The sequence below is a fragment of the Eumetopias jubatus genome, unplaced genomic scaffold (assembly GCF_037043125.1).
Source record: "Eumetopias jubatus isolate StellerSeaLion01/CBP00866 unplaced genomic scaffold, mEumJub1_p1.0 scaffold_15, whole genome shotgun sequence".
NCBI lineage: Eukaryota > Metazoa > Chordata > Mammalia > Carnivora > Otariidae > Eumetopias > Eumetopias jubatus.
In genome coordinates this window covers 88,177,014-88,195,321 of record NW_028274821.1, presented here as the reverse complement: position 1 = coordinate 88,195,321, position 18,308 = coordinate 88,177,014, and the positions used below count along the sequence as shown (strand labels likewise).

Sequence of the window (18,308 nt, the reverse complement as noted above, 5' to 3'; positions counted from 1 at the left end):
GATATGAATGATGCAGCTGCCTGAATGGTCAGCAAGATAAATCACCCAGTGCCAGTCAGTGGGGCCTGCTGGCTGAGGTTTCCTGTTCACATTGTCAAAACAAGCTCACTAAACAGTGCCTCTGAAATTAAGCCCCAACACAAGACTCAAGAGAATGGCTAATTCATCCTGCTATGGCTGAATGAGTAAGCTCCCAAAAAAGATTTCTCCAGTCAATGTGGTCAAAGCTACCTTCCAGATTACTGTACTGGCATAGTACCCTATACTGGCAAAGAGTCAGACACCATGGGTTCAAACCGTACTTACGACTAACTGGCCGTTATTGTTCCGCCAGTAATTTGTGGGCAAATTACATCTGAGTCTCAATCTCCTGATATGTAAAATAGGATGAAAATCCCTAGTGCAACCAAGTGTTATGATAAGAGAAAGTGCAGAAAGTGCTGATAACAGTGTCTAGTCATACTAAATGCTCTACGAAGTTAGAAACAACACTGTCATCATTATCCACGTCACTATCACAATTCTCATTACTACTCTCATGATTCATTAACGAGCCTCTCTGCCCTGCTCTCTGGCATTCTTATGCTCAGACACCCACAGCCCGAGCCTCACGTCATTTCCCCCACTGGCCAGTGAGCGGAGCAGTCGGGTCAGGTACTGAAATACGTTCAGCTGGATGGCTGTGCCACCTATCTTCCGGACAACACTGCTTGTCTCTTCTGGATGCAGGGTGTGACGGAGGAGAGCCCAGGCCAAAAGCACTGGGGCGTGATGTGGAATGTCCCCAAAGGTCAACATCAAACGGTCCATATCCTGGGAAAAAAAAAAACCAAACACAAAAAACAAAACCTCTGTCACTGAAAAGAAAGGGTCAGAGCCCCCCACAGGACTCTTCGTCACACTTAGTATGTCTTCCATTTGCCCACAGTGGTCCCTTGTCCCACTGATATTCTACCCTTCCCCAAACCCCACCACCTCACTAGTAAACCCCTCCATTACTCTTCCCTTTCCCCACATTTTCTTCTTCTAATTGTAAGTAGTCTTAATGTAACATTATAAAACACATGTTCAAATGGAATTTTCTCTAGAAAACTTCCCAATCCTTCTTGAACTTTCTCTGATCTTTCCCCACTTTCTATCTACCTGTCATCCCATCTCAATGTGTTTCCCCTATGCTCTTCTTGCACAAAGTCCGTAAATGAAGACAAGCCCCAAGGTTCTGTCCTTGGGCCTCTTTTATACTGGTGCCAACTCTCTGAGTGACTACTCATTCTCACAGACTCAACTAGGACCTATGTGCAGAAAACTGAAATCTGAGATTTCTTCCAGATCCAATTAACTTCTTAGCAATGTAGAACCTCAAATTCCACCACAGGGAAAATTTTATGTGGCAGTCTAGTTGAATGGTTAAAAACATACTCCTAACTATAAATTGTCTAAAGAGAAAGGAAGCTATTCCAAGTTCACCTGAGAAATAAGCCCATCCTGGGCAAACTGGTGCAACTCTCTTCTGTCATCCAAAGCACACTTATGCAAGGATTCAATATCCATGCCTTCCACCAGGATAAGGGCACTGAAGTAGCTGGAAAGAAAAATGGTGTCATGGTGTCATATGTGCAACTCTGAACCTTGCTGGAGAATAAGGTGAAATGGAAGGCACTTTAATATCAAAAAAATTAACGTTTTTTTTTCATACTAAGTCTTCTAAACCCTGTATGTATTTTACACTTCCAGCACACCTGAATTCGTCCAGCCACATTTAAAGTGCTTGACAGTGCTTGACAGGGGCTTGTGCCTGCCAAAGCGCAGATCCAGTACTGGAAGTTTCTATAGCCACCAATTACATGTGACCCAAATAAACCATCTCACCACTCAAGTGTGTATCTTTGTTCACAGAGGAAAAAGGCCTCAAAATGCAGATCTATCCATTTGAACCACTGTAACATCATCCTTTTCATTAAACGCAGCTGAATCTCCTCCTCACAGACACAGATGCAAGCAGGCAGTTCACCCCAGAGGATATGCCAAGAGCAGGGAAGAAAATGCTCAACATCACAGATAACCAGGGAAAGGCAAATCAGTGCAGCAAAAGGGATCAAACTGAGAGGGACGATAGATAATAAAACGGGTTTGCAAGATTGTGGGGAAACTGGTTCTTTCCTCCCACAGTCATGAAGCATACATTGGTACGGCCTTTGCGGAGGACAACTTGGCAATATTTTATAACACAAATGCACATACCATTCAACCCAACAATGCCATTTCCAGATCCTTTACAGTCATACTCGCCCAGATGTACAGACAGGCTTGTAAAGAGTGGTATTTACAGCACTGTTTGAAATATCCAAAATAGCTAACCGCCTACCATTAAATTGTTAAATAAACATCCATCCCATGTACTAATATGCAGCAGCTAAAAAAACATCCTGAAGTTAAAAAGAATTCCAGGACATCCAGTTGTGTGAAAAGTTAAGTCGTAACAAAGTATACGATTTACATCAAAAAACACAAACAATATATTTTTGTATAAATGACAAAAAGATGTGGATCTATCCATTGCCATAAAATTCAAAGTCCATAGATGATGACCACAAAGAGAGCAGGGGACACATTCGCCTTGTTGTTGTCTTAGCATGTGCACTGGTTTACCATAGATGCTCACCAAATTTCTTGTTGAATGGATGAACCTCTTAGATGAAGACAGTAAAATACTAGAATGCAATACTTACTTTGAGAAAACAAGCCCTCTAATCCCAGTCTTTACTCCCTGTAAAACCTGGAACGTGGTAGTACATCGATCTGTTTCCCTACCAGCAAATGAAAAGTACATCTAGACCGTCCCCTCACTCATTCACAAGATCACTATAATATCAGTGCTCTAAATATTGTACAAGTTTTGTAGCCTCAATTCATTCAGACTTACCCAATCCGATCCACGAAAGGATCCATGGTCTCATCCACTAGGTGCCTGTTGGTCTGCCTACTACCAAATCCTTGCTCTTTAAACATCTTGGTTAATGCCAACAGGTCACTAGGTGCCATCTCAAAGTAGGCATAATAAAGGAAAATAATTTCTAGCAGCATGGACTGTTCCCGAAGGCATTGAACAAACCAGCGAGAGACCTGGCGCTCAGTCTGCACAACCAATGAAGAAAAAAAATGGGAGAAATAAAGTCAGATTTAAAAACCTATTTAAAAATTTTTAAGTTATTTTTTATTAGATAATACACGTATAAGAATAGAGTAAAAAAACATCTCCCTCTTTGCCATGTATTAAGGAATCTGTTAGAAGCTTAAAGCAAAAGGGTTTGGGAGAGATACCAAAAAAAAGTCTCCCTCCCTACAATTCCCACTGCCCAGTCATCCTAACTTGTCCCCAGAGGCAACCACTGTTAGAGGTTTTTCTTTCCCTTTCCACTAACATGCCATATACACTCATTCATTCATTCATTCATTCTAAGCTCCGTCTACCTACCTGCCTACCTACCTACCCAACCATCCAGCCATCCATCTCTAAATCAAATATACTGTACAAACTATTCTACGCTTTACTTTTCGCAACTAACAGTGTATTTTACAAATCATTTCCTCTAACAGTACATTAAGAATTTCCTTATTTTTCATTACCAGTCCCCTCGTTATTTTTAATGCAGCATAGTACTCCACTGCATGGAAATGCCATATTTTTATTTATATATTTTGCCATAATTTAACCAGCTCCCTTGGATGTACAAACAAGTGCTGTGAAGATGTGGAGAAAAATGACCCCTTGTGCACTACTGGGGAATCTAAATTGGTACAGCCACTCTGGAAAACAGTATGGAGGTTCCTCAAACAATTAAAAAACAAAGGGGTGCCTGGGTGGCGCAGTCAGTTAGGCATCCAACTCTTTTTTTTTTTTTAAAGATTTTATTTATTTATTCAACAGAGAGAGACACAGGGAGAGAGGGAACACAAGCAGGGGGAGCGGGAGAGGGAGAGGGAGAAGCAGGCCTCCCACCGAGCAGAGAGCCCAATGCGGGGCTCGATCCTAGGACCCTGGGATCATGACCTGAGCCAAAGGCAGACGCTTAACCATCTGAGCCACCCAGGCGCCCCGCACTACACAAATTCTTTCAGAAAACCGAGGAAGAAGGAAAACTTCCCAACTTATTTTATGAGGCCACTATTACACTAATACCAAAACCAGACAAAGACATCACAAGAAAACTACAGACTAATATCCCTCATGAACATAGGCATAAGATTCCTTAGCAAAATCTTAGCAAGTCAACATTATAAAAAACAAAATATATCACAACTAAGTGCAGTTTATGCCAGGAATTCAAGACTGATCTGACACCCAAATACTCAAAATGTAGTTCACAACAGAGTAAAAGAGAAAAGTCATAAGGTTATTTCAACAGATGCAAAACAAAATGGACAGGATTTAACACTCATTCCTAATAAAAGCTAAAGCCCTCAGAAAACTTAGAAGGTAATTTCATTTTGATAAAGAACACTACAAAAATAATTTACAAGTAATAACACATACAATGGTAAAGGACTGAATGCTTTCTACCTAAGATTACGAACAAGGTAAGAATGTTGGCTCTCCTACCACTTCTATTCACTATTGTACTAAAGGTCCTAATCAGTTAATAAGGCAAAAAAAAGAAATAAAAGGCATACAGATTTGAAAAGAAGTTAAACTGTCCTTATTTACAAACACGATCATGTATATTAGAAAATCCTATTAGAAAAAACCTAGTAGAGGGGCAGCTGGGTGGCTCAGTCGGATGAACGTCCAACTCCTGATTTCAGCTCAGGTCATGATCTCAGGGTCGTGGGATCAAGACCCGCATCGGGCTTCGCACTCAGCACAGAGTCTGCTTGACATTCTTTCTCCCTCTCGCTCTACCCCTACCCCCTGCTCTCTCTAATAAATAAAATCTTTAAAAATATTAAAGTAAAATAAAAGTTAAAATAATAAATTTTAATTATGTATTATTTTACCAGAATTTAAAAATCATAGTTAAAAAAAAAAAAACTATAGTGACAAAAAGCAGATTAATGGTCATCTGGGGCCTAAGATCACAGATTGACTATGAACTTTCTAGAGGAGACAGAAATGTCCTATATATTGACTGTGCATATAACTACATACAACTGTCAAAGCCATACGCTTAAAATCAGTGAGTTTTACTGGATGGAAATTATATCAGAATAAAGCTGGGAGTGGGAATGCTAAAGATTTGTCATTTACACAAGTTGTTTCACACAAGTGTGAATGTATTTATAGGATAAACTCTTAAAACTGAAACTGCTAGGTCAAGAAATATGCGCCTTTCAATTTTTAAATATTGTCTTATTTTCCATTAAAAAAATACTGATTTATACAGCAAAATGTTGAGTACCTATTATCCCATCCCTCGGACAAGAGTGTTGTCACGTGAATACGTTTACTGCTTTTGCCTGTTTTTCCACTGGGTCTTAGTGATTTGTAGGAGTTCTATTTTAAGAACCCTTTATGAGTTTGTCTTACTTTGTTTACTGCACTATTTTCTTTCCTTGCAAAAGTGTTGGATTTGTTGTTGCTGGGTTTAAAATTATTTTTCTTTCACGGCTTTTGAGTTTTACTTAAAACTTTACTTACGTTTTAAAAAAAATTTTTTTCTAAGTAAACTCTAAGCCCAACACGGGGCTTGTTTTGATCCATGACATGTTTAAACTTTTCTTAAGAAAGATGATCTATAAATATTATAAGTTAATAAATGAATAAATAATTTAACTGAGAGCTCTATGCGCAAGGTTTACAATTCTCCTAAGAGTTGCAGGAGGGCCCAGTAACCACATACCATGAGGTTTCCGTGTGTCTCCCATGTCGGTGCTTCAGTTTTATAAAGCTCTTCAAACTGCTGTCTATACTTTGTAACTAGTTCCTTCTCCAATTTATCAACACAGTCTGCATATTCAACCTTAAAAAAAAAAATAAACAAACCCAAAACAGAGTAACTTATACCTACAAGAGAAGTTAAATATTCAAATGAATGTGAAAATGATTAACATAAAATTATTAAGAAGTGTTGAATTTCATAGGAGACAAAGAACCAGGAGGACGACACGGGCTCACCCTATAGGGGTGTCTTTCGTCTTGGAAATACGTGAGAAGGTGTAAGACACAACGAAGAATACAGGTTCTTTCTTCATAGTAATAATCTGCAATCTGGAAGAACCCAAAGATGCAATATCAGTCACTCACCTTTGCACAGAAGACACTCAATTTTAAATTTATTGATAAAGAGATCACTTAAAGATGAGAATGGAAAAGTCTGATTTCTACAAGCAATCACAGAAACAGAAAGATTGTGTTAGGCCAAAAGAAAGCAAAAGAACTTCATGAAATAGTATACGAGTAAAGCCATGCAAGGTAAAAGGAATTATTTAAAAATATAAACAAGTTGTCTTGCAGGATTTCTCAGAGCATTCAAATAACACCTAATACAGCTGTAGCTGACAGGCCAAATACATGAAAGCAAATATAAAAACACCACTTGTATATATCCCGCTTGTAACTAATGTACTTGGTTCTCGCTAAATACCAAATAGGAAACTACTTCTGAAGTCACAAATTCCATTTTATATGAGATTCTAAATGAGAAGTCTGCTTTGGGGGCTAGGGGGTTGATAAAGGAATGAAGAAATATAAATTGACCTTCTTGCATTTAGACCTAGAGAAAAAATACACATGAAGCAATTTTCACCCCCAGTATCTGAAGAGTCTCCTTTGGAAAAGGTCTCAGCTGGGGCCAGTGGATAAAAAGCCTCTTGTTTCACAAGTATGTTACCAAGCTACTTCATTGAGACCTCAATGCTTACCCAACAGAAGAGTCCAAAGCCAGCAATGCCCAGGAGAACAAGGTCAGGAAGCCACCACCCAATTTCACATCAGAGAATGAAAACAGTGACTACTACTCACCTTCAGGATTAAGGCCTGGCTCTGCCTCTCGTCTTGCAGTACTGTCTGAAGGAAAAAAGAACAGTCAAGCAGCCATCTTATAAGCAAAGCTCAACTAACGACAACAACAAAAAAAAGGTAAACATCTTCACCTCACCTTTCAAGATTGTAAGTGCCCATTCATTTCTGGAAATATTTTTTTACCTAAGTGTATCCAAATCTGTGCTCAAATCTCTGCCCGCTTCTCTGGACTCCATTTCCTCATATGTAAAATGAGGGGCCAGACAAGCTAGATATGGTCCCAGGTCGTTTTCAGCTCTGATGCCCTGAGATTCTATCATGAACATGTCAATCTTTGACCTCTCCTGAGAATCTCTGTATCTGATCACCTACATGTGTTGCAAAGAGCCAGTACCAAAACCTTTAAACACCTAAAACCAACAAGGAAAAAAGAAGGAAAGAGGAAGGAGCTGGACATAGCTACAAACCTTTAGTGAGTCCCGAGTACCTCTATAATCCTCTTGAAGGTAACACTGGAGTAACTGCACACTCTGTTCTTCATCAAGACCCTGAAATGCAGGGGTCATAAGTGAGGAACAGCCACCTCAGCTCAGGAAACACATAGGATGCAAAGCATTCTGGGGCCCCTGGGTGGCTCAGATGGTTAAGCGTCTGCCTTCGGCTCAGGTCATGATCCCAGGGTCCTGGGATCGAGCCCCGCATCGGGCTCCCCGCTCCACGGGAAGCCTGCTTCCCCCTCTCCCACTCCCCCTGCTTGTGTTTCCCTCTCTCGCTATGTCTCTAAGAAATAAATAAAATCTTAAAAAAAAAAAAATGGGGCGCCTGGGTGGCTCAGTCGTTAAGCGTCTGCCTTTGGCTCAGGTCATGATCCCAGGGTCCTGGGATCGAGCCCCGCATCGGGCTCCCTGCTCGGTGGGGAGTCTGCTTCTCCCTCTCCCTCTGCCTCTCCCCCATGCTCATGCTCTCTCTTGCTCTCTCTCAAATAAATAAAATCTTTAAAAAAAAAAAAATCTTAAAAAAAAAAGAATGCAAAGCATTCTAAAGATTTGTCCTCTAGAATGAACACAGAACTTGAATAAACAAAAATCCTTTTAAAAGATTAAAAGACACAACATAATTTTACCCCAATGAGGAGAAAAAGGAGCCAGTCACAGATACGTCATTTACATGACAATTAAATTTACAATGTCAGAAACAACTGTGCTTATTTACCAAGCCACTGATCCAGTCACAGGCATGATCTGGGTTTCCAAAATTAAAAAGAAACAGCTACATATTTAAATACAATCTAGGCAATTTAAAGAACACCACATGCATGAAGAAGAAAACTGGATATATATAGTAAACAGGTGTGGCAAGTTAATTTGTGGCTTTTAACAAGAAGAGTTACAACTTGGATATTTTTGAAACCCAATATGCTCAATTTAATCTCCAAAACTGAAGTAAACTGAATTTTCACTAACAACCACTAACAATAAAACAACGCACATCCATAATGCAAGTAGTAAACTGAGCCCATGCTAATTTTTACTCACCAAAAACTTGCTGATTCTTAAACCCAGTTCCTTCAACGGTGAAGCCACATCTTTATTAGCTTTCACTTTTTCGGCTGAATTTGGACTATGAAAAGAACAGTGAATCATTTCCTCATTCTCAATGACCCTCTAAGGATTTTAAATAAACATACTTAAAGATATTTTTACAACAGACCTTTTTCTGCCCTCTAGGTGCCTACAAAAATACACACACACAAGTTCATCTCTACAGAGTTTATAACACAAAACTACTTATGCCTAAATAATAAATATGGTATATATGTGTTACAAACTATAGTTATAATAATATTCTATGTGGACATATTAAGTTACATTATTTTTGATCCTTACAACTACGAAAGGGAAATATTACTATCCCCATTTTATAAATGGAATTACTAATACTCAGAAACAATAAATAACTTACCAAAAATCCCACAGCTAATAAAAAGTTAAGATGAAATTTAAAACCAGGTCTGTCAGTATACATACATATATTACCTAGTTCTACCCACTGAGAAGGCCTAGAAGCTTTAACACCCCAGTTGCAGTGAGCACATCCAGCCCCCAGATCTTGGTTTCTAACACCATTATCTAATAAAAGTTACCAGAACTCGTTAGAGAAATAGCTAATTCTAGAGCTGAGGCGGAGAAAATACTAGATGAGCCTGGAGCATCTTGTAATGCCACAAAGAAAGGAAATATTCAGAAAACAAAAAGATGGGGGAATGTCAAGAAGACACAGATGCCAACCCAAAAGAACTCCCAGTGACCAAAGCTAAAACAAGGTATAAGCAAAGTATAAAATAAATATACATGAGCCCATATAACATAAAGAAATAAACAGGGAGAAGGGAAAAATCTTCCTTACAGAAGAAGTCCAAATTATGTATATAGATGCCACTCCCTTCAGGAAGTAGAGTTTAATTCCACTATACCCCCACCCAGAGAGTGGACTACGCTTAGTGACCCACCTTTAACACACAGAGTAGGGAAAAGGGAAAAACTGACTTTACAGAAGAGAAACTTGGCAAATGCCACCTTACCCAAGCAAGCAAGGTTAACATCACCAGTAATTTCATGTGGATAACCACATCCTCTGTTATGATAAGAATGGTACTTCATTTCTGTGCATTCTTCCCAAAAACCCACAACCCCAATCTAATAATAAGAAAAACATGAGACAAATCCAAATTGAAGACATTCTACAAAATACTTGACCAGTCCTCCTCAAAACTATTCAAGATCATAAAAATTAAGGGAAGACTGAAATGACATGACAACTAAATGCAATGTGGGATCCTGGACTGGATCCTGGGAAGAAAGAAGACATTGGGGCGCCTGGGTGGCTCAGTGGGTTGAGCGACTGCCTTTGGCTCAGGTCATGATCCTGGGGTCCCGGGATCGAGTCCCGCACCGGGCTCCCTGCCCGGCGGGGACTCGGCTTCACCCTCTGACCCTGCCCCCTCCCGTGTGCTCTCTCTCAAATAAATAAATAAATAAAGTCTTTTAAAAATAAATAAATAAAAGAAAGAGGACATTAAAGAAAAAGGGGAAAAAAAAGGTTGAATTCAAATAAAGCCTGAAGTTACAAAAAAAAAAAAAAAAAGCCTGTTGGACTTCGAATATCACGCTACTTATAAAAGAACTTTTGTCTTTCAAAAAAGAAAGTAATGCCACAAATGTCCATTCTGTGAACTACAAGCATGTTGTTGTTGGATTTTTTTTTTTTTATAGAGACTCTCACATTTCACAGGAAATCCACAACACAAAGGCTAGATTAGGTAAAACAGTCAGTTCTGAAAGAGGCAACACAGGATGATGATTAAGAACACAGACACTGGAGTAAGACTGCCAGGTTCAAATCCTGGTTCTACACTTACTAGCTGTGTGACCTTGGGCAAGTTACTTAACCTCTTTGTGCCTCAGTTTCCCCATCTGTAAAACGGAAATGATAATAATAAAAGTACCTATACGTGACAATATAGTGATTATCTTCTTTTTTTATGTCCATATATTTTAGATACATGGTAGTTACAGATAAAACAGATGTCTGGGAGTTACTTCAAAACAGGTATGGGGGAAGGGTTAACGAACAAAAAAAAAAAAGTTCTTCATTAACCTAAGGAAATGAAGATGGAAGGTGAAGATGTAAAAAAATCAGATATTCAAGAAGTAGAAAGGAAACGAGGGTGGCTTGGCAACTACGATGCACCACAGAATGCAATCTGGACTAGGAGTTAACATCAGAGAGTCTAATCATACAAGATGTTTTCTCTTCTTTTTAAAACTACTTTATATGTTGGTATTGTTGTTTTCCACTGCCCAGTAAAAAAATCTATATATTCAAGCACAGAATAAAAATAGTATCTATCTTAGCAGGCTTTTTGAGGATTGCGTAACTTGCTATGCAAGCTCAGAAGAGTAACTGGTACACACTAAACACGGTAAGTGGTCAGCTGCTCTTATCACTGCTCACTGCCCTACCCCAGCAACTGGTGCCGGCAGCACCTCACACAAACACGGAGGACCGAAATAAACATTAGAACTATTAATTGAAGAAGAGTTAATGATTCCTCAACCCCAGACACTAGGGTTAGATAATTGGATTCAATAACACTGTATTTCTAAAAAGGAATTTCCCATTCTCTCAACAGACAGAAAAAATGTGCCCAACTCTCTTCCACTGGTAACCAAATTGTATTCTCTGTAATCTCCCTAATCCAGCAGTACCATAAAATCATACACAAAGACGGTTTTGCTACCCCAGCTTCCTCAGGGGAATTACTCTAAGCAGACACATGGAATAGCCATACCTGGGTGGTTTATAGTAGGACAGCCCCTCTAAGAGCCGCTGCCAATGTTTATTCAGTTCTGCCTCAATCTGATTCTAGAAAAGAACAAAGAAATTATGTAAGGGTTTACATAATCCTGAGTCTTTAATGTTTTTCCCCGCAGTTGAAATCATTTTGAAAAGAGAATTTTGGGGGCACCTGGGTGGCTCAGTGCGCTGAGCAACTAACTTTGGCTCAGGTCATGATCTTGGGGTCCTGGGATCGGGCCCCATATCGGACTCCCTGCTCAGCGGGGAGTCTGTTCTCCCTCTTCTTCTGCCCTTCCTCCTGCTTGTGCTCTCTATAAATAAAATCTTTCAAATAAAGAGAAAGAATTCTGTAGCCTCCTTTTCCTTGCTTAACATTCTAACAATGATTTAACCTTTTTATTTTTTTAAGATTTTATTTATTTGTGGGGCGCCTGGGTGTCTCAGTCGGTTAAGTGTCTGCCTTCAGCTCAGGTCATGATCCCAGGGTCCTGGGATTGAGCCCCGCGTCGGGCTCCCTGCTCAGCAGGAAGGCTGCTTCTCCCTCTCCCACTCCCCCTGCTTGTGTTCCCTCTCTCTTAAAAAAAAAAGATTTTATTTATCTGTATTTGTGTTTTATTTAAAGATCTTATTTATTTGGCAGAGAGAGACACAGCAAGAGAGGGAACACAAGCAGGGGGAGTGGGAGAGGGAGAAGCAGCCTTCCTGCTGAGCAGGGAGCCCGACGCGGGGCTCAATCCCAGGACCCTGGGATCATGACCTGAGCTGAAGGCAGACACTTAACCGACTGAGACACCCAGGTGCCCAATATTTTATTTATTTATTTGTGAGAGAGACAGAGAGCACAAGCAGGGGGAGCAGCAGGCAGAGGGAGAAGCAGGCTCCCCGCCGAGCAAGGAGCCTGATGTGGGACTCGATCCCAGGACCCTGGGATCATGACCCGAGCCAAAGGCAGAACCTACTGAGCCACCCAGGCATCCCTTAACCTTATTATGAAAATCTTGATAAACATCCCTTCTAGTGGTTGCATATTTTATCAAGTAGCTAGATAATAATTTATTTACCATGCCTCTAATGTTAGATATACTTAAGCTGTGATTCCTTATTAATATAAATAACACTATCGTTAAGAGCTGTATGCACAAAACTTTCAGGATTTCTTTCTTGTAAGATACATTCCTAGAAGTAGAATTATCAGATGAAAGCATATCAAAAATGTTAAGGCTCTAGGGGCTCCTGGCTAGCTCAGATGGTAGAGCATGTGATTCTTGATCCCATGGTCATGAGTTCAGGCCCCACATTGGACGTGGAGCCTACTTAAAAAAAAAAGGCTCTAAAAAAGGTATAATACTCACTATGTTAATTACCATAATAACAATAGTAATAATTGAACGTCATCTTAATGCTTTACCCTCACAGAGTCAGAACACTCAAGGATCAACATGAAGAACTGTCCTTTACTATACTTGGAAATGTCCTAGAAACCAAAGCCTCTGTGACCTATGGAGCTAGCAACATGGAAAAAGAAGAAAAGGCAAGTAAAGTAGGAGACAGAGAAAAGGACTGAGAATTTTCCTTAGCCTAAGGCAGCAAAATGGTACTTGTCCCCCAACCCTGAGCAGCCAGTTGAGCAGCACTGGTATCTTTTCGGATAAGGAATCACCAAAGAACAAAGAGAGGCAGAGGTTTGGAAACCAGTAGCTGGGCTAGAAGACACACCACGTTTCAGCAGAGAAAAGCAGGGAATGCATAACGTTTATAAAGTTTTAGGAATTAAAAAATGCGTTTACTTCCTCCTTCAAAGACAAGGCAGTTTTGGGGGTTTATTGTAACACAAGCTACATAAAAACTATAAAATCCACTCAAGAACACCACCCACTTACCAGTTCTCTCAGAGCTGACCTTCCGAGCAGAATTGTCCACAGTTCCCTGCTGCTCCTGAAAAATGACGGAAAGCAGGGGTAATTTTGCACTTTCAGATTATACAAATGCGACTAAGCTGTCTCACAGTATCTTGTCTATTCTCTGAAACCAGGAAACTCAATGTACAAAATAATTTGTTAAAATTCTGGACATTAATCCCATTACATTGTTCTTAGAAGTTTGATGTTCAAAATAAAAATTTTTTTTTTTTTAAAGATTTTATTTATTTATTTGACAGAGATAGAGAGCGAGCACAAGTAGGCAGAGAGGCAGGCAGAGGGAGAGGGAGAAGCAGGCTCCCCACCGAGCAGGGAGCCCGATGCGGGACTCAACCCAGGGACTCCAGGATCATGACCCGAGCCGAAGGCAGCCGCCCAACCAACTGAGCCACCCAGGCACCCAATGTTCAAAATAAAAATTAAGAAATTGACATATAACCTAAACCAAGCAGATGCTGTGTTAAAAATGAGGATGGCCTCCATATTTTAATGCATTTAAGATGCTGTTAATTGCAGGATACATGATTATTTATGTTCTACCAGCCATCAATAATAAAATGTATTGCAACATCAGAAGTATTAAAATATGAAGAAATGTATATTTCAGAATGTAATACAATAATTAATGAATTATCTTACATCTTCTATGCTAAGAAGACGCCTCAGTGTAGTATTTCTATCTCCTTCCTTTTCATTAAAATGTAGTGACCAAAAAGGAGAATCTAGAAAAGGACTATGTACATTTCAAGCCCCCTCATCATCTCCAGAATTTTTTTTAAGATTTATTTATTTATTTAAGTAATCTCTATACCCAATGTGGGGCTCAACCTCATGACCGTAAGATCAAGAGTCAAACGCTCTACTGACTGAGCCAGCCAGGTGTCTCCAGAAAATTTTCTAAATGCATGATATGATTCACTTTCTCAATCAAGTAAAGTCTAATGGTCATTATGAATGGTACTCTATTCGTTCATTTATTAATTGCCACTAGGTGCCACATGTCGTGCAAGACACATAAAAACACATTTTAGTCCCTGTCCCCCGTGAGCTCTTCAAATATACTCTCCACCATGTGTTTACCCAAGTTCCTTCCCTCATCCATGCCTTTGGAACTTCAGGAAACACGTTATGGGGTTTTTTAAAGTCTAGAACTAAATTTCAAAATGTAGGGGCGCCTGCGTGGCTCAGTTGGTTGGGCAGCTGCCTTCGGCTCAGGTCATGGTCCCAGGGTCCTGGGATCGAGCCCCGCATCGGGATACTTGCTTGGTGGGGAGCCTGCTTCTCCCTCTCCCTCTGCCTGCCTCTCTGCCTACTTGTGCTCTCTCTCTCTCTCTCTGTCAAATAAATAAATAAAATCTTTAAAAAAAATAAAAATAAAAAAATAAATTTCAAAATGTAACCATTAAGAAATTCTCCCAAGAGGGGCGCCTGGGTGGCTCAGTTGGTTAAGCGACTGCCTTCGGCTCAGGTCATGATCCTGGAGTCCTGGGATCGAGTCCCACATCGGGCTTCCTGCTCAGCAGGGAGTCTGCTTCTCCCTCTGACCCTCTTCCCTCTCGTGCTTTCTATCTCTCATTCTCTCTCTCAAATAAATAAATAAAATCTTAAAAAAAAAAGAAAAGAAAAGAAAAGAAATTCTCCCAAGAGGTGCCTGGGTGGCTCAGTCAGTTAAGCGTCTGACTCTTGATTTTAGCTCAGGTCAGGATCTCAGGGCTGTGGGATCAAGCCCTGAGTCGGGCTCTAAGCTCAGCATGGAGTCAGCTTGAGATTTTCTCCCTCTCCCTCTGCCCCCTACTCACTCTCTCTCCCCGTCTCATTAAAAAAAAAAAAAAAAAAAAAAAAATTAAAACTGCCTAGAAAGCCTGCCTGCAGAGAAGATGAAAAGATCTAAGAATATATACTAAACATCTAACAAAAAGGACACAAGCTCTCCTAACTATGAGGACAAATTGAAAAATGTTTCTCCCATGAAAACTAACACCAAGCACTAGCTCTACTTAAAACTTTTCTTTCAGGGGGCATCTGGCTGGCTCAATGGATGGAGCGTACAACTCTTGATCTCAGGGTTGCTAGTTCAAGGCCCACACTGGGTGTAGATTACTTAAAATAAAATCTTTATCAAAAAAAAAAAGTCAAGATTTTTCCCATCAAAACAGGTTTAAACACACTTAAAATTATAAATCTCTTGGGGCGCCTGGGTGGCTCAGTTGGTTAAGCGACTGCCTTCAGCTCAGGTCATGATCTCAGGGTCCTGGGATTGAGCCCCGCATCGGGCTCCCTGCTCGGCGGGGAACCTGCTTCTCCCTCTGACCCTCCCCCTGCTTGTGTTCCCTCTCTCGCTGTCTCTCTCTCTCTCTGTCAATTAAATAAATAAATAAAATCTTTAAAAAAAATTATAAATCTCTTTTCTAGGGGCGCCTGGGTGGCTCAGTCATTAAGCGTCTGCCTTCGGCTCAGGTCATGATCCCAGGGTCCTGGGATCGAGCCCCACATCGGGCTCTCTGCTCGGCGGGAAGCCTGCTTCTCCCTCTCCCACTCCCCCTGCTTGTGTTCCCTCTCTCACTGTCTCTCTGTCAAATAAATAAATAAAATCTTTAAAAAATAAAAATAAAATAAATCTGTTTTCTCAGGGTTAATGCTTTTAAGAAAATACTTGAGTCCTGCTGCATCAACAGACACCAGCTCCCACAATGGCTCTGTGGGATCGCTAATCATTTTTCTGATGACAAAACAGCATTCACTGTTCAAAAATCAGGAGATTAGGGGCGCCTGGGTGGCTCAGTTGGTTAAGCGACTGCCTTCGGCTCAGGTCATGATCCTGGAGTCCCGGGATCGAGTCCCGCATCGGGCTCCCTGCTCAGCAGGGAATCTGCTTCTCCCTCTGACCCTCTTCCCTCTCGTGCTATCTCTCATTCTCTCTCTCTCAAAAAAAAAAAAAAAAAAATCAGGAGATTAGACCTAGTTAATGAAACAAATAGGACTCTTTATTGACAATGTATATTAAAAGGTCTGAGTAAACCAAGCCCTAAGTAATTAAAAACAAAGGCAAGCTCACCATTTAAAGAAATTTATAGTAAAATTTTAAAGTAAGACTGCCTTTTGTAAAGAGAATTATCTTTCTTGTTCAATTAGTCTGAATTAACAAAAAATTAAGGAAGGGCTTTATTTAAAATGGGATATACTTGAACTTTACCAAGGATAGCTTATGATTTGCACAGAATGTATTAGATTCCTACTATATAACACATAGCTAATAATGGGGCTAACAGTATACCAAAATTAATGCAAAGAAATTTATCATTAATTGAAGGCATTTGTATGCCTGAGCAAATAAATCAAATCACTCTGATCATCCATCTTCCAATTTCAAAAAGCCTGGACATCACTTAGCTTTAATTTATCCACATTTGCTTTCAGAACTTAGGTCTCTTGTTAGCTAGGTAGCAGTGATTCCCAGAAGAAACCACGAAGACCCCAGCCCACACTCAAGGACCTGCTGCCGGGGCCCAGAATTCCTTGTTCTGTCAAATTCAAGCTGTGGGTGTTGATGACACCAAAATCTAAAGATTTTGGGGGTTTTTTTGTTGTTGTTAAAGATCTTGTTAAGTAATCTCTATACCCAACGTGGACCCAAGAGTCGCACGCTCTACCGACAGCCAGTCAGGTGCCCCATGCTTTTTTTTTTTTTTTTTAAATAAATATCCTAAAAGAGTGTTTCTCAAATATGTTATCTTCAGATCACATACAGCAAAATCAGCCAGGAACAACACAGCAACACCATGGAATCCTGGTCACAACCTAGAGCTACTGTTTCTCAAAGGTTAGGCATGGGAAATCTGCATTTTATTTATTTTTTTAAGATTTTTATTTATCTGAGAGAGAGAGCCTGAGCACAGGGGGAAGGGCAGAGGGAGAGGGGGCAGCAGACTCCCCACTCGGCGGGGAGCCCAAGGCAGGGCTCCATCCCAGGACCCTGGAGATCGTGACCCGAGCCGAAGACAGACGCTTAACCTACTGAGCCACCAAGGCACCCTGGAAATCTACATTTTAAAATGACTACACAAGTTAATTCCGAAATCACCACTGCTCCAGAGTATAATTTGTTTCAGAGGAGCAGGTAAAAGACCTGGTCAGTATAGACCCTCTCTCTGTTTTATGTTTGATATATTAGCCTTTTTTGGGCAGAGGGAGGGGGAAGAGAAAGACTCTGCTCCTAAACTATATTGGAGATCACTTGTCCTATAGTAAAGCAGTAACTTTTATACTTACTACTCAAAAAAAAAAAAAAAGTGTTTAGAAATTAAAATTTTTATTGGCAAAAAAATAAATTTTTTATTGACAAAACCATGTCCTGTCTCTCTCTCTCTGTGTCAAATAAATAAATAAAATCTTAAAAAAAAAAAAAGGAGAAAATGGTAACTGATCAGGAAGGAAATCCTTTCGGAAACAAGTGTCACTGGCGCTTCGATTCCCACACGTTTTCTGGTCTAGGAATAAAGGGGATACACACAAGCCTAAGACCCTCCCGATACTCATTTAGTGTTGGGAATGACCGAGGACGTTAAGCACACATTACATAATCAGCGAGAAAACAGAAAGTAATAAAAGCATGATCCTAAGAATTAGACACTACAAAGAAATATAACCACGTTAGACAGAAAATAGAGAAGAGAGGGGCGCCTGGGTGGCTCAGCTGGTGAAGCGACTGCCTTCGGCTCAGGCCATGATCCTGGAGTCCCGGGATCGAGTCCCACGTCGGGCTCCCTGCTCAGCGGGGAGTCTGCTTCTCCCTCTGACCCTCTTCCCTCTCGTGCTCTCTATGTCTCATTCTCTGTCTCTCAAATAAATAAATAAAATCTTAAAAAAAAAAAAAAAGAAAGAAAGAAAATAGAGAAGAGAGAGATCGCTGGCAACTGATCCAGGGACTGATGGAAGACTTCACCTCAAATCGGAACCTGAAGGTTTAGCAGGTGATCCTCTAGACACAACAACCATGGCCGGAACTGTGATGCCCAATCCAAAGCCTCAGGGAAACATCTTCTATATATATTTTCAAGAAACAAAATATGTAC

The 18,308-nt window shown here is 40.3% G+C and overlaps 1 protein-coding gene across 1 annotated transcript in view; it reads right to left on the bottom strand.

Annotated features, from left to right (window-relative positions):
• NUP188 (nucleoporin 188) overlaps positions 1-18,308 on the bottom strand; it is a 45,044-nt gene that overhangs the window by 24,334 nt on the left and 2,402 nt on the right. Inside the window, exons 2-11 of the mRNA XM_028107707.2 lie at positions 13,198-13,252; positions 11,310-11,383; positions 8,494-8,578; positions 7,426-7,506; positions 6,959-7,003; positions 6,113-6,205; positions 5,838-5,957; positions 2,924-3,135; positions 1,468-1,582; positions 613-813 (exon numbers count right to left, since the gene is read on the bottom strand). Of these exons, the coding sequence (XP_027963508.1) occupies positions 613-813; positions 1,468-1,582; positions 2,924-3,135; positions 5,838-5,957; positions 6,113-6,205; positions 6,959-7,003; positions 7,426-7,506; positions 8,494-8,578; positions 11,310-11,383; positions 13,198-13,252 (1,081 nt within the window). The remainder of the gene's footprint in view (positions 1-612; positions 814-1,467; positions 1,583-2,923; positions 3,136-5,837; positions 5,958-6,112; positions 6,206-6,958; positions 7,004-7,425; positions 7,507-8,493; positions 8,579-11,309; positions 11,384-13,197; positions 13,253-18,308) is intronic.